Raw genomic sequence first — 13,205 nt, 5'->3', positions numbered from 1 at the left:
TAAGATGAAGCTGTATTTTCTTCGAAGCGTAAGCGTTGTCCTGATAGAAGACAAGGTGTGTCCAGAATATTGTGGAGCTGAATAAGCACCAATTAGATATCCGTTGATTATATCACAGAGTCCGGGGTCCTGGAGCAAACGAAAGAATCCTAGACACCACGGAACTATACACCAAATTTCATATCACCTGTCCAAACCCTCTTCATTCGTAAGTGCGCCGCAATAAGACTTTATCCTCTGTCTTCATTCATATTGTCTATTGACTAAAATCTCATAAATCCCACAAAAACTGAAAATCTATTCAATACATCTCGGTGACTTTAGAAAGCATGGCCAGCGGCAACCTGGAAATACCTGATCTCTCCGAATCCTTCCAAGGTGACGAAACCACAACCCTTTGTGAGCTTTGCAACAGCATACTCTTCCACAACACAGAGATCGGAAATGAAGTCGAGGTTATGCTAGGGTTGAAACTATCCGAAGAAGAAATACCTACTATGTTGTTGATATTAAACGGCGCACATGGAGGCTGTCGTTTCTGCGCTGTGGTATGGAGAGCATTTAGGGATGAGGAAGTTTATCGGAACTTCTCTTCAAACAATAATACTAATGCGTTGTCCTTGACTGATATCGCAAAGCGTTTCATTATAAGCTCTCTGTCTCTTGAACTTGTGGAAGGCATTTCTGTGGGCTATTACAAGCTATCCTACAAAACAACCTATGAGAAGACAAAATGGAAGGGCGGTGGCGTTTTGGTGCTAGTTTTAGACACATTAAACGGTAAAGCACTTTTCATAGTGTCCCATCCCTAAGTTACAGCTTCAATTGTAGACATGGAGAGTTTAAGCATATCTACTGAAATCTCTCTACAGGTTACCAAGACTTCCATAAAGCGTCACAGTCTCTTACAAACACCAATCATCTTTCTGAAGAGAGATGGAGGAACTTCTGTTATTCATCAATAAGAATGTGCCAAGAAACTCACGGATTATGCAATTCAGCGTCAATATCTGAGAAGACTTCCCGTTGCTTGCCTACACGTCTCATTGATGTTAAATGCGATCCTCCAAGGTTAGTCTTGTCATCCAACGTAGAACCTGCAAGTTCATACGCGACTTTAAGTCACTGCTGGGGCAAAGCACCGATCCTTACTTTGACGACGGAGAATTTGGAAGCTTTTCAACAAGGGTTACCCATTTCTCATTTAAGTAAAACTTTCCAAGATACCATCGATGTAGGGAAAAGACTCTTACGAGACTTTAATGTAAGATATCTTTGGATTGACAGTCTTTGCATCATCCAGGGTTCCAAACCAGATTGGGAGAATGAAGCACCAAAAATGTCCCAGGTCTATGGGAACGCTTTTTGCTGCATTGCAGCCTCTTCTGCGTCCGATGGATCGAAGGGCCTTTTCTCTCCAAGGAACTCTATGGTGGACGATATACTACGTATATATCTTGATAGAGCAAAATATCCACGTCTGCCAAGCCCAGTAAGCATAACAATACTCAATAAGGAAAAATGGCTCCAGATCATTCGAGAGGCACCCCTAAACCAGCGTGGTTGGGTTGTACAAGAAAGGGCTCTTACCAAAAGAACGTTGCAATTTTTTGATGGGGAAGTAATGTGGAAATGTCAGCAAATAATGGCATCAGAATCATTTTCTGTCATATCATCTTGTTTAAAGATATCCGATGATCGCCTTCTATTTCCCCATTCTCTTACTGCAAACTTCGCTTTCCGAAAATTCTGGAGTCAGCTCTTACAGATGTATAGCAAGACTATTCTTTCTCACCCAGATGATATACTTATGGCAATGGCTGGTGTGGCACGTCAATTTGGGGAATACTTACCGATCAAAAATAGGGTATATCTCGCTGGAATGTGGTCATTCGAGCTTGAGCGGCAATTGGGATGGCTAGCAACCACACCTGGCTCTAGACATGATCTTGATCGTCGAGATTGTCCTAGCTCTAACGTCGCGCCATCTTGGAGTGTGAGCGCAATCAGTTCCTTAATATCTTAGCTCTTGATACTAGTTTCTTTTCTCCCGTTTTATTCTTCGTTTTCTCCTTGTAACAACTTCTCAAACGTATTCATCTTTTGCAAGTATTTCCATGATAGGCAATTGCTGACGCTCCTTTGGTCTAGTGGGCTTCATCAACAGGCAGGTCAATCGTAAATGCATGGGACAACGGTCCTTATAATGAGGCCTCTACGCGCTGGTATGACTGGACTCCGGCGGAATACCAAAGTTACATGATTTTGGATTTAAATCGAATCCACCCTCCTGAGTTTACCATTATTGATGTCGGAACCACTGTTTCTAGTAAAGAACCATTCGGATCCGTCACTTCGTGCTTTCTTCGACTTCGTGGTCAATTGAAGGTTGGGCGTCACTCTTTTACATTGTCTGAAAAGAATGCAGCGACCTGGAATAACAACAACGTTCACTGCATCCAGGTGCTCGGTAGATCTCATCCGCTATTCTCTCCCATGGTTTTTGATCGTTTGCAGTCTAATGACGACCTGAGGGAGATTAGAGAAGGGATGTTGTTCGTTTTCCCCCTGAATTTCGAGACTAGTCGGAGCTCCCGTGCTCTCATTCTAAAGCCAAGCTGCACTCGAAAATGTTTGGTTAGGGTGGGCTGTCTATTGACCTTTGCAAAAAATATTGCTTTTGATCCGGAGAGTGATAAATTGATCGGGGAGGAATTCTATGAGGAATCTCATGGCAATGGAGAATATACTATATGTATCATATGACAATTTCTTCAAGAACCATAAATAAAGCAAGAAATGGTTGCCTAGCATCAGCTATCTGGCTAAAATAACAGGCAACAAGTCCATGATGGAAGGAAGCTCTGAATAGTTCTGAATAGTTACATATATGGGTTGGAGTACCGAGTACACTGAAGCTCAATCTGATACGACTCGCATATTTGAGGGATTTTCTCAACTCACATGGTAAACACGAAGTCATAAAGCATTGATCCTCATTCAAATTGACGCCGTCATCATATTGAGACTCATAAAAACTAAAAAGGGCGAGTAAGATCGGTGGAGTAATTTCAACCCAGCACAGCTAAGCTGAACGTGATTGTGTCACTCGAGGAACAGGTCCACCTGATTTCGGTATCATCAAGCACGTTGCTCTTCTACTGGATATAGAAGATGATGAACTACCACCACTCTTGGCAACACCATCCAGTTCTACATTATGTGGCCTGGGGCTTGGAGAAAGCAGAATTTCCACCCCGCCCCTTGTAATACCTATTCGTAGAAGGAACCCCAGTTGTCGCCGTGCTATAAGATGACACTTAAAGAGATTCGCTTCAATACATCGGTATGAACAGGTACCAGTAGTAAGGTAATCAATCTTGCAATGACAGCCATCTGTGTTGTGTATGAAATGAGCAGTAGCGGAAACGTACTTGCATATGCGTTGATAGCCATCACGACGATGTATACAGAGGAATAAATAATAGCAAGTTTTAAAGTTTTGAGACTCTGATTAGCTATAGCTTATTACTATCGTACTAGCACGCAAATACCGGTACGAGCAGCTCTACTTAAAACATTATGCAGTCTAGTCTCATGAACCCTCGGCTGCTTAAATGAGCGGGAACCACTGATCAAACCTATTGCATAGATTATATTTCCGTTTCAGTTCCTGGAGTCTGGCAACATTATCACTATAGACAGTTGATAAAGACTGGTCCCCAAAAGCGAAATTGATATGCCTGCAAGCTAGTGAGCATGATTAGACCGATAGAAGAATTTTGCAAGACAACTAACGTGCTGTTCTATTTTAGGCCATCAGTTGATCGCCATAGACCTCTATCCTGAATGATCGCGGCTATAATCCAATCAACAGCTCTCGCTACGAAAATCTCAGGAGACAAGATGAGAGCTTTAACCAAACATCTATTCTAATCAACGATGGCTCAGGGTGTTTCACTGAAATAGCTGCTCATCACGACTTACATTTTATGATGAGTACGATCTTTCATACATTCTGCTTATGGCAGATACTTACTCATCATTATTGAATGATGAGAAGCGCATCAGGCTATATTTCCATTGAAATCGTTAACATCTAAACAGAGACGAGACTACATCCACATATGCATGAAGTCAGTAGAAGGTCTTAAGTCAGATCTTGAACCGCTCATTGTAATCTCCAGCTCTCGCAGTCGAGAGTGCTGCCATAAAAATGGCATCAAGCAATCCAAAAACTGGGCTCTACTACAAGATATTTTCAGTACCGTGATGGACAGGTGTGGCTCTCGTCGAGTTTAGAGATAATATTACAGGCGGCACCAGAAAGTAATCGAGCGTCGGGGTGGAGAAAGACGAGCCTGCTATTCCACGAACAACAGAGGCTGTAATGGCGCGAGACACTTTGTGAGCTTGTGGGATATGGGTGACTAGCACTGCTTATTATGGCGTCAAAGTGCAAGGTCTGGTTTGGCCTGGCAGTTGTTGATGTCAGATAATAGTCTGTAGACAATCCTCTTTTGCACAAGTCGATGGACGTATCATCCTTCACGATTAAGGCATCTTAGCAGAGATTAATTGTAGATGATTGATAGACATTTTGACTTCGTGTACTTAGGCAATCTCAATGTACTGCTCAAAGTTTCGCGGAAGTGGTTGCACGGGACTGATGGAACATTGCACGATTTGAACTTGCAATAACCTTTTGAACCTAAGTTCAGATACCTCCAAATCTGACTATGTGATTCATTACAGATCAAATAATTAGATTATAGATTATGGGATCAATCAGTCAATCCGAGAGTGTCTATATTACAATTTTTGAGTTGAAGAGTAGATCACGAGATCACCCACCCATTGGCGAATGACAATATCGGCTTACATAACACCACGACCTCAGACCGTTTCAAACACCCATCACTTCCATACACAACCTCAACTCTCAAACATCATTCGTGACAGCAGCCACATGCGGATAGCAAAACAATAAACTTACTCACATCAGACCACTCTTCCTGCAAAGAATTCGCGCAGGAATACCATGATTTCATCAGATAACCCTCCCTCCCCAATGGTGGCTGAATGTGTCTCCAGGGAATCATGCATCTAACAAACCAAATCTTCACCATTCAGAAACTAAAGAGCCAGTTTCATGTCATTTTTCTTACTCTTCCTTATGACCATCCCATCCCATACCTCCTTCACAAACACATGCCAAGAACGTTCCCTCCCCTTCCCTCATTCATCCTTATTAATTCTCGAAGGCCGGTCCTTCCTTTCCACTCCCTAAAATGACATCCCGAACATTCTTTTATCTCCCCCTCATAACCCTCTTCATCACCTCCATCTCTTCATACCCCCTTTTCCCCCTCAACCTCAAACCCCACGCCATCGAATCCCGCGATCTCTCCGCCGTAGCCAGCGAACTCGGCACTCTAGGAAGCGATCTCCAGAACTCCAGCACTTTGAAAACGTTTCTCGGCGATAGAGGAAATGTGATTACGCAGAACGATGTGCTGGATAGTAATGGGAGTTGTGCTACGATGACTGTATTGTTTGCGCGGGGAACAGGGGAAGTGGGTATGTTGATTTCACTCGCCTACTTATTTATTTACAAGTTCTTCTCTCGAGAGAAATCAAATGAATGCACGGGAATTGAAGAAGCAAGACTCATATGACTAACTCAACAACTAGGCAACGTAGGCATCCTCACCGGTCCTCCGTTCTTCACAGCCCTAGCCGCATACATGAACCAAACAGGAAGCATGTCCATCCAAGGCGTCGACTATTCCGCCAGTGTCTCTGGTTTCCTCGCCGGTGGTGATCCCGCCGGTGCAAAAACTATGTTTGTGCTCCTCCTCCTCCTCCTCCTCATCTCCCTTTCAAACCCATACTCATTCATTAACACACCCCAGGGCCGATCTAATAAACAACACTTTAACCAGCTGTCCCAATACCCATCTCACTGTATCCGGCTACTCTCAAGGTGCCCAACTTGTCCATCTGGCTATGGGTTCGCTCCCCACGACCACCACATCACGTGTGAAATCCGTCGTGATGTTTGGAGATCCAAAGAATGGTACTGCATTGCCGGGCATCGATTCGAGTAAAGTGATGACGATTTGTGATCCTAAAGATGATATTTGTAAGGGCGGAGATGTCATACTACCAGCCCATCTTGAATATAGTGCAAATGCTGGAACTGCTGCCATGTTTGCGTTGAGTGGGCTGGCGGATGTGGGTATCACGAGTGCGAGGAAAGTTAGTGGGGTTAATGGGATATCTTGAATATTTCAAGGCTATGGAATCGGAAGATAAGAATGGGAGAGATAAAATATTGTCTATATATGCTGTTGAAGTCTTGAGACTAGCAAAGTTGAGTTTATTTGTATGTAATGAATCTATCACAAAATCTATATCTATGTATCGTACATGAAATACATAACTGTACAAAAGGTATCTATACGCTTCACCCCAAAATTTCTCGTTCTAGAGAATCTCCTGTTCTAACCATGGTCTTGATAGCATTCAGCGTCCTTGAACAATCATGCTCCAAATCATTGAGTAAAAGTCGATTGGCCCTTGATTCCGCAGCCATAGCTTGTATGTTGAGAAAGCCTTTGGTAAGGTACAAGAATGTGCGGTATTCTGGACGTAGAGACGTCAATAGCTTTCCCTTCCTCCTGATTTCCAAAGGTAATCTGTTCTTTTCGCTTGTTAGAGATCTAAGCTTCGCCCATCCCTTCCAATGATCCATAAGAACCGTTTCGCATATCTTAAATGCTAATTTGAAATGTCGAAACTTGGTAAGATGTTGAATATATTCGTTCCAATTTTGATTGCTTAATTGAAATCCCATATCCGTAATCTCGTTGACAGTTCGTATCATAACGTTAATTTTCCCTTGCCTGACAAGAGCCATCATGTAGAAGTGCAAGGCTTTTGTCAGTGCAAGTCTGTGTGCTGCCTTAATTGGCTCCTTGCTCTCCTGAAGATTGACTTTGGTATCTTCCAAAACGCCCTCTCCAAATGCATGGCCGATGTCACCTTCAACCACTTCTGCCTTTTCGGAATCATTGGTACGAGAAAGTGATTTTGAAAGTCGAAGGGATTGAGCTCGCTTTCTGGTATCAGACACGAACTGCTGCCACAGATCTTCCACGGCGTCATAATCCAGCTCTTGAAGTTTTAGTGACATCAAAGCAGTGGTAACGTTCCCGGGTTGTGTGTCTCTTCTATCGGCTGGCAGCAATCTTAAGAAACGTTGATGCATATCAATGGCGGACGTTATCTCCATGTTTTTGGAAAGCACAAATACAATATACCCGAAAAACGTGGCAGGAAAAGCGATGTCAAGTGGCTCCTGCTGGATACCTTTCCTGACTTTGTCGCTAATGTCGCGGGGATTCATTGTTTGGACAACTTGTTCAAAAATCTCCATGGCGCCGTGTGGATCTCCCCAAGTAAGCCTAGCTGCGTGAATTGCAGCTCTTAATTCCAAGAATTTTGTACTTGCAGTTTTCTTTCTTTTTTGCTCGAGCATTCGATCTTGGATTACAAAAACATCCTTGTAGCGTTTAGCAGCAAGATAACCACCCATCACAATCGCATAATGAAGACTAGTGGCAGGTATACCAGCTTCTGGCATAACTTCTGCTAATATTTGCCAGGCACGTTCAGGTTGTTTAACCATAGCCAGCGCTTGCATGAGAGCAGCATAAGTATCACCATCATGCTCTATATTAAGCTTAGACATTCTTTGAAGGATTCGATTAACGTTGATGAGGTCATAACGCAACGCCCAAGCAACAAGCAAAGAATTCCACATGCGAGTTCGTGAATCTGAGAACTTTAGATTCACAGCCTCTTCGCATATGGTTTCAGCTTCTTCCAATCGATCGCCAGCCAAATAGGCAGTCACAAGGGTGCTAACCATAGCTGCACTCTTCTCAACTCCATAAGTAGCAGACACTCGATAAAGCTCAATGGTGTTTTCAAGATCACCACGTGAGGCACACATCCCCATCAGTGTTCCAAATGTATAGTCGTCAGGTTGAAGTTTTCGTTTTGTGACAGTAGATTCAAAAGTCTCCAAGGCATCATCAACTTGACCAACTTGTGCATAAGCACTGATGAGAATGTTGCAACATGTTATGGTCGGCTTAAGACGATATTTCTTTCGGATACTTTTGAACACCTCGAGGACTATTTTGGGCTCTCCTCGCCTTGCGTGAACATGTAAAAGAGGAGCCATATCGTCGGCCGATGCCAGAGGATTAGGAGATGTTGCAGATTCACTTTCTAATCGCATATACTTTTCTGCAAATTGTTCAAATAAGGCATGAACCGTGTCAGCATCTCCGTGACGTGCAAATTCATCCATGCATCTCCTGTGCGACGCTCGATCCAAAGTCTGATTGAAGCGAAATATATCCGCAAACACTTCTTGGACTCCAATCAAATCATGATTTTTGAAGAATATTTGCAGTACGGATTGTAACATGGATCTTGGAAGTAAGAGGTTCTTCATTGGACTTTCTCGGGCCTGCCTGTAAAGAACGATGGCTGCTTTTAGTTGACCAAGAGACAACAGCATGTTTGTTGCCTGTGTATAAAGAGGAACAGACTCAGTTCCCCAGTCCTGAATATGTCTTAGAAGGGGCCAGAATGTGGCATATGAAAAGTGTTTGGCACTAAGTAGAGCGGAGGTGATCACTGCCGTAGCAAATTTCGTGAGGGCTTCAGATGGTAGAGTTTCAACTTCCGACGGAAGGCGGAGTGACTTATTGACATAATTTGCCAAAAGTAAAGCTTTGTTGGGAAGATCTTCTATGTGATGTAAACTTTTAAACATATCATAACGTGGTCCGGTAAGATTCTCGTGCAGCTGCACTTCTGTCCAGAGAGTGAAGGCTTGCGACCATAGATTATTTGTCATGAGATGTAACATGATATCTGATCCTCCAGCCGTTGTGTTGAACTTTTCGAGAGAGTAGTGGTAAAGTTCATTCGCTCTCGAGAAATTTTGCAGTCTCAAATAAGTACGAATCACAATCTCGTATATCTCTGGTTTCTCTCGACGTTCATCGGATCGCTCGAATAACGAAGTGGCCCTCTCCGCATCTACTATCCTATTTGAAGCCGCCATATATTCTAAGACTTGAATTCGAATTCGCTCCTCGGCCCAGCTCCCAAATTCCAGACGTCGATATTTTCGCCATACCTCTTCGTATCGAGATGATGTTGTTATTCCTAGAACAGTTGCAATGGTTGCTGCATCGTCAGGCGCCTCATGTATAATAGGACGCTTCTTAATCTCGGTGGATTCTTTCGTCTCTGCATCTACCGGAACCAATGCTAAGGAAGGTTTCTTAGCAGAAGATGTGTAGAGCCGATAGCCAGAACCTCTCAATCCCAATCTGGACCTCTTCCCATCTTGTCTATCGACTCCCAACCCTGGGTATTGCCGTAAGAATTTGAGTGTACCGGCTGGATAGAGAAAGTCCAAGAAGATGCCATGATTTTCGCTCACAGTTCCATCGTTGGGTGATCGTGAGTTCGAGCCCTCCATAGAATCAGGTCCTTGTAACATGAGCTGCCATAATGGCGAGAGCTCAAGCTCAATTGCACCGTGTGTCCAGAATCCCGAATGAAGCGCGCGACGACTTTTGGCTAAGTGTTTTGGTCCTGGTAGAAGGCGCCGCAGACTGCCTGTTTCAAGACATCCCGCCGTGCGCTCGAGCATGCCCTACCAAGAGAGACAGAAATCGTGTACGAATATGTAGAAGACAGGTTTAATCGTCACCGGTGTGCGGCTCTAACGTGAAAATCAAAATCTAACTCGATATCAGCCGATTTTGTAAGTGAAAAAGATCAAACACAAGCTCTGTACTCACCGTAGAACATGCTTTGCACAGTCAAAAATTAGACTGAATTGAGAAGATAAGGAGAAGATACTGGGAATTTGTCAATCTGTCAATCTATGGTGGTTTCAGTGAGATATCAAGTTTAATAAAGGTAAAAGAGGCAAAAACTTCACATATCAACGTAGGCAATAAATTTAGCTGGGTCGGATCATTATTTATTTTTGCTCCGACTGCTTAAGTAAGCAAGCAGTATTTGTATGGAGGGGTGGTGGTCTCGGTAGTATTCTCCGTCAGCCAAAGGTATAGTGATGATATCACCATTTCATTGTTCCGAATTGTATTTGATAATGAAAGTTCTCGAAATGGATCAATTTGAAAAGCTTACTTGGAATAGGAAGAAAGAAAAATATGAGTTCCAGGTAGTTTGTTCTTTCCCACCGTTTCTCTCATCTACCTATCTCAATGAGATGATATGTGTATATTCGACCTATTCAGTCTACAAGAAAAGACATTGAGACATCACCGGGGCACATCAGAAAGTGTTTATATGAGCGTGTAACGGGATATGAGTATGAGCTTCTAGACACCAAACACCTATCTAGATATGATTAGAAACCACCAAACTTACATAGATGTATTGAAAGCGTTCGATGATTACATTTTTGTTAAGAGGTTGAAAGCATTTAACTGCATTGATTGATTACAGTCAATACATACCTCGTATCTAAAGGAGCTCTACGTCGAGGGGAAAAGAGACCTCGTTTGACCATTTAAATCTTTGCTAGAAGCCTTCAGTTAATTGAGTTATAAATCAACCACAAATAAATCATATAAATCTCAAGACGTTGAGACGATCGTTACCTTCTCGTTACCTTGAGCCTTATCAAGAGATACATTTTACATCAAATGTAAAGGGAGGTAATTGAATTATCGAAAGTACCTTCAAATCCGCCCGCTTTTTTCTTCCATGTCCTTTGTAAACAAAAGGTCCAACCCAGTATTTCGCTTACCGCTTTCCTTACACTTAAATCATTCTGCCAGGATTAAATTTCCAGCTACAAGTGATCTATACCTCTTCCACAACCCCACAATCCCGCAATCCACCCAACCATTCTTCCAGAACCCCTTCAAACAATGGAAATAACCAAATTCGTCCTCGAAGGACGAGATGAGGCGAAGCTGTTTGGTGATTCTTCTGCTTATCGAACTCGACTTTCAAATCGCATTCACACCTTGAGAAAGAAGCTTGGAATTACGACAAAACCCCGCGCAAAGTACTCGAACAAGCCTGTAACTGCGGAGGATATTAGTCAAAGCCATGATTATATCCATCTCCTATTACTCACCTCCGAAAGAGCTTGGGCGCATGCTATGTCAATGAAAGAGATGCACACTGTCGACACAAAAGGAATAACGGGTTCAACTCGATCGCACATCGTTTCTCGATTACACAAAGCTACGATATATGCCAACGACCTTTTTCGATTACTGTCCGATAAATCGACCACCAATGCGAACGATGTCGATATATTGGAAGCTAGAGCATATGCTGCTGCTCTCGCTGGAGCAATGGAATTCGAGAAGCAAAGTTGGGAGGCTTGTGTGAAGAGATACGCTGAGGCTAGGATTATTTACACTGCACTTTCCAAGGTCACCAAAGCGGATATCTTCAAGGATCTTTTGACCGACCCTGTTGATCCCAGTATACGATACGGGGCTTATAAAATGGGGCTGCCTCGAACATTAGCTATATCTGCCATTGCACGCAAGAATTTCCCTTCGGAGGATCAAGAGTTGACAAGCCAGGTGGAAAAGCTAGACCCCGACTGCTTGAAAGACGAAGGGACAATATCAGAAGTTGAAAGTCTGGAATCAGATGGGTCAATCAAAACTATTGTCTGGCGATCTAGGACGGTGGTTTTGGAAGATGCGGCAATAGCTACCGCCCTTGGATCAGTAAAGGAAGCTACGACGAAACTTTCCAACACTCTTTCCTCATCCAGTCCTAAGGATAGGGGCTTCGCTTACGATGATATTTTAATCGCTAGTCAAGAGGTAGTAGACGCTACGAAGCATGCTATTGACGAGCTAGCTTCGGAGGGGGTTGGGCAAGGAGATAAGCGAATGCAGAGCCTATTAGTGACTAGGACCGCTGTTAGCTATGATATGATTGGCTGGCGTATAGGCAGAAACAGAGTCATGGTGGGGCAGCAAGACGGGATTATCGACTACGTTCAATCATTTCCCGCAGAGAAGGGCAGGAGATCCACCAAAGATGAGCCTATAGGACGTAAACTCGCAAAATTACGCGAGAAGGTTGTCCTCTATGATGCAATCTTGCAAAGTATTGAGTCAATTAGCGAGCTTCCAGGCGTTGCAGCAGATTCTAGTCTACAGGAAGAGCTAGATGCAAAATATAGCTATTTCCAAGCCCTTAAGTAAGTCTAATAGCTTTGATTTGCCATGCACATAACTGACTCTAAAACAGATGTTTGATCATAGCCCGCTCTCACGCAATCCTTTCAAATCCCAAAAATGCACTCGCTCTCTTAAATCGCGCAGCAGAAAAGTGCGCAGCAGCCCACTCAAAGCTCTCTTCCTCAATGGACACAACAACTAAAGATAGCCCACCTAATCTAACTGTCTCTCCCTCTCAAACCGAAAACTTCCTCGCTTATCTTCAGTGCGAGCTTCAACGATACCGGGCCTTAGTCGAGATATCTCATCTCACCTCGACTACCCCCAAACCAGGCGATGAAAACGTACAGCAAGCTCCCCTCATTGAACGCCTCCACGAGTACCCAGCCGACGGAGTTGTTGACCTCAAGAATCTCGTAAACTATCCCCCAAAACTGGAAGTTGTGCCTGTCAAACCACTATTCTTCGATTCAGCGTGGAACTATATTGATTATCCAGGAAGAACAACCGAGAAAGCTGCAGGAAAGACTGCTGTGGAAGAAGAAGCGAAGGAGACAGAGCCAGAGGAACCACAGGAGCAGCACCAACAGCAGAAGAAAGGATGGTTTGGCTTCGGTAGATAGATACAGGAATTAGATTAATAATTGTTGCTAAGCGAGCGAGAGCTATCGAACATATCCATCAAACATTAATCTTGCTAACGCGGGGTTCGCTAGTAAGATTGGCAAAATAGAGCGTTCACAATAATTAGCCGAAGCTAAATAGTTATAAGTGCTAGCTAGCTAGCTTTAGAAATATAAAACTTTCAAATCCTGATTTGTTCTCTTACTTAGATTATTAGTGAGTGTACCGGCTGATAAGATGCTGCGAAAATGGACTTGGGAATATTTCTTGAGATGTCAATTTGTTTGTCTCGGGAAT

At 43.3% G+C, this 13,205-nt stretch overlaps 4 protein-coding genes across 4 annotated transcripts; 3 read left to right on the top strand and 1 right to left on the bottom strand.

Moving 5' to 3' along the window:
* Positions 1-329: 329 nt before the first annotated feature.
* On the top strand, positions 330-2,766 carry Bfra_004673 (putative heterokaryon incompatibility protein; the record flags this gene model as incomplete). Its single annotated transcript, XM_037335072.1, has 3 exons — positions 330-780; positions 873-1,996; positions 2,152-2,766. The coding sequence occupies 3 exons, from the start codon at positions 330-332 to the stop codon at positions 2,764-2,766; spliced, it is 2,190 nt and encodes a 729-aa protein (XP_037193606.1).
* Positions 2,767-5,291: 2,525 nt separating this feature from the next.
* On the top strand, positions 5,292-6,288 carry Bfra_004672 (putative cutinase precursor protein; the record flags this gene model as incomplete). The annotated part of the gene is made up of 3 exons (XM_037335071.1): positions 5,292-5,580; positions 5,695-5,845; positions 5,916-6,288. The coding sequence occupies 3 exons, from the start codon at positions 5,292-5,294 to the stop codon at positions 6,286-6,288; spliced, it is 813 nt and encodes a 270-aa protein (XP_037193605.1).
* A 181-nt stretch (positions 6,289-6,469) lies between these two features.
* Positions 6,470-9,745, bottom strand: Bfra_004671 (putative translation regulator protein; the record flags this gene model as incomplete). The annotated part of the gene is made up of 1 exon (XM_037335070.1): positions 6,470-9,745. The coding sequence occupies one exon, from the start codon at positions 9,743-9,745 to the stop codon at positions 6,470-6,472; it is 3,276 nt and encodes a 1,091-aa protein (XP_037193604.1).
* A 1,255-nt stretch (positions 9,746-11,000) lies between these two features.
* Bfra_004670 (putative signal recognition protein) lies at positions 11,001-12,907 on the top strand (the record flags this gene model as incomplete). The annotated part of the gene is made up of 2 exons (XM_037335069.1): positions 11,001-12,304; positions 12,355-12,907. 2 exons carry the CDS (start codon positions 11,001-11,003, stop codon positions 12,905-12,907), a joined length of 1,857 nt encoding a protein of 618 aa, XP_037193603.1.
* Positions 12,908-13,205: the final 298 nt, after the last annotated feature.

This window comes from Botrytis fragariae (genome assembly GCF_013461495.1).
Source record: "Botrytis fragariae strain BVB16 chromosome Unknown tig00000050, whole genome shotgun sequence".
In the NCBI taxonomy this organism is placed as follows: domain Eukaryota; kingdom Fungi; phylum Ascomycota; class Leotiomycetes; order Helotiales; family Sclerotiniaceae; genus Botrytis; species Botrytis fragariae.
The sequence above is the reverse complement of the archived record's forward strand: the minus strand, read 5'-3'. Positions and strand labels throughout refer to the sequence as shown.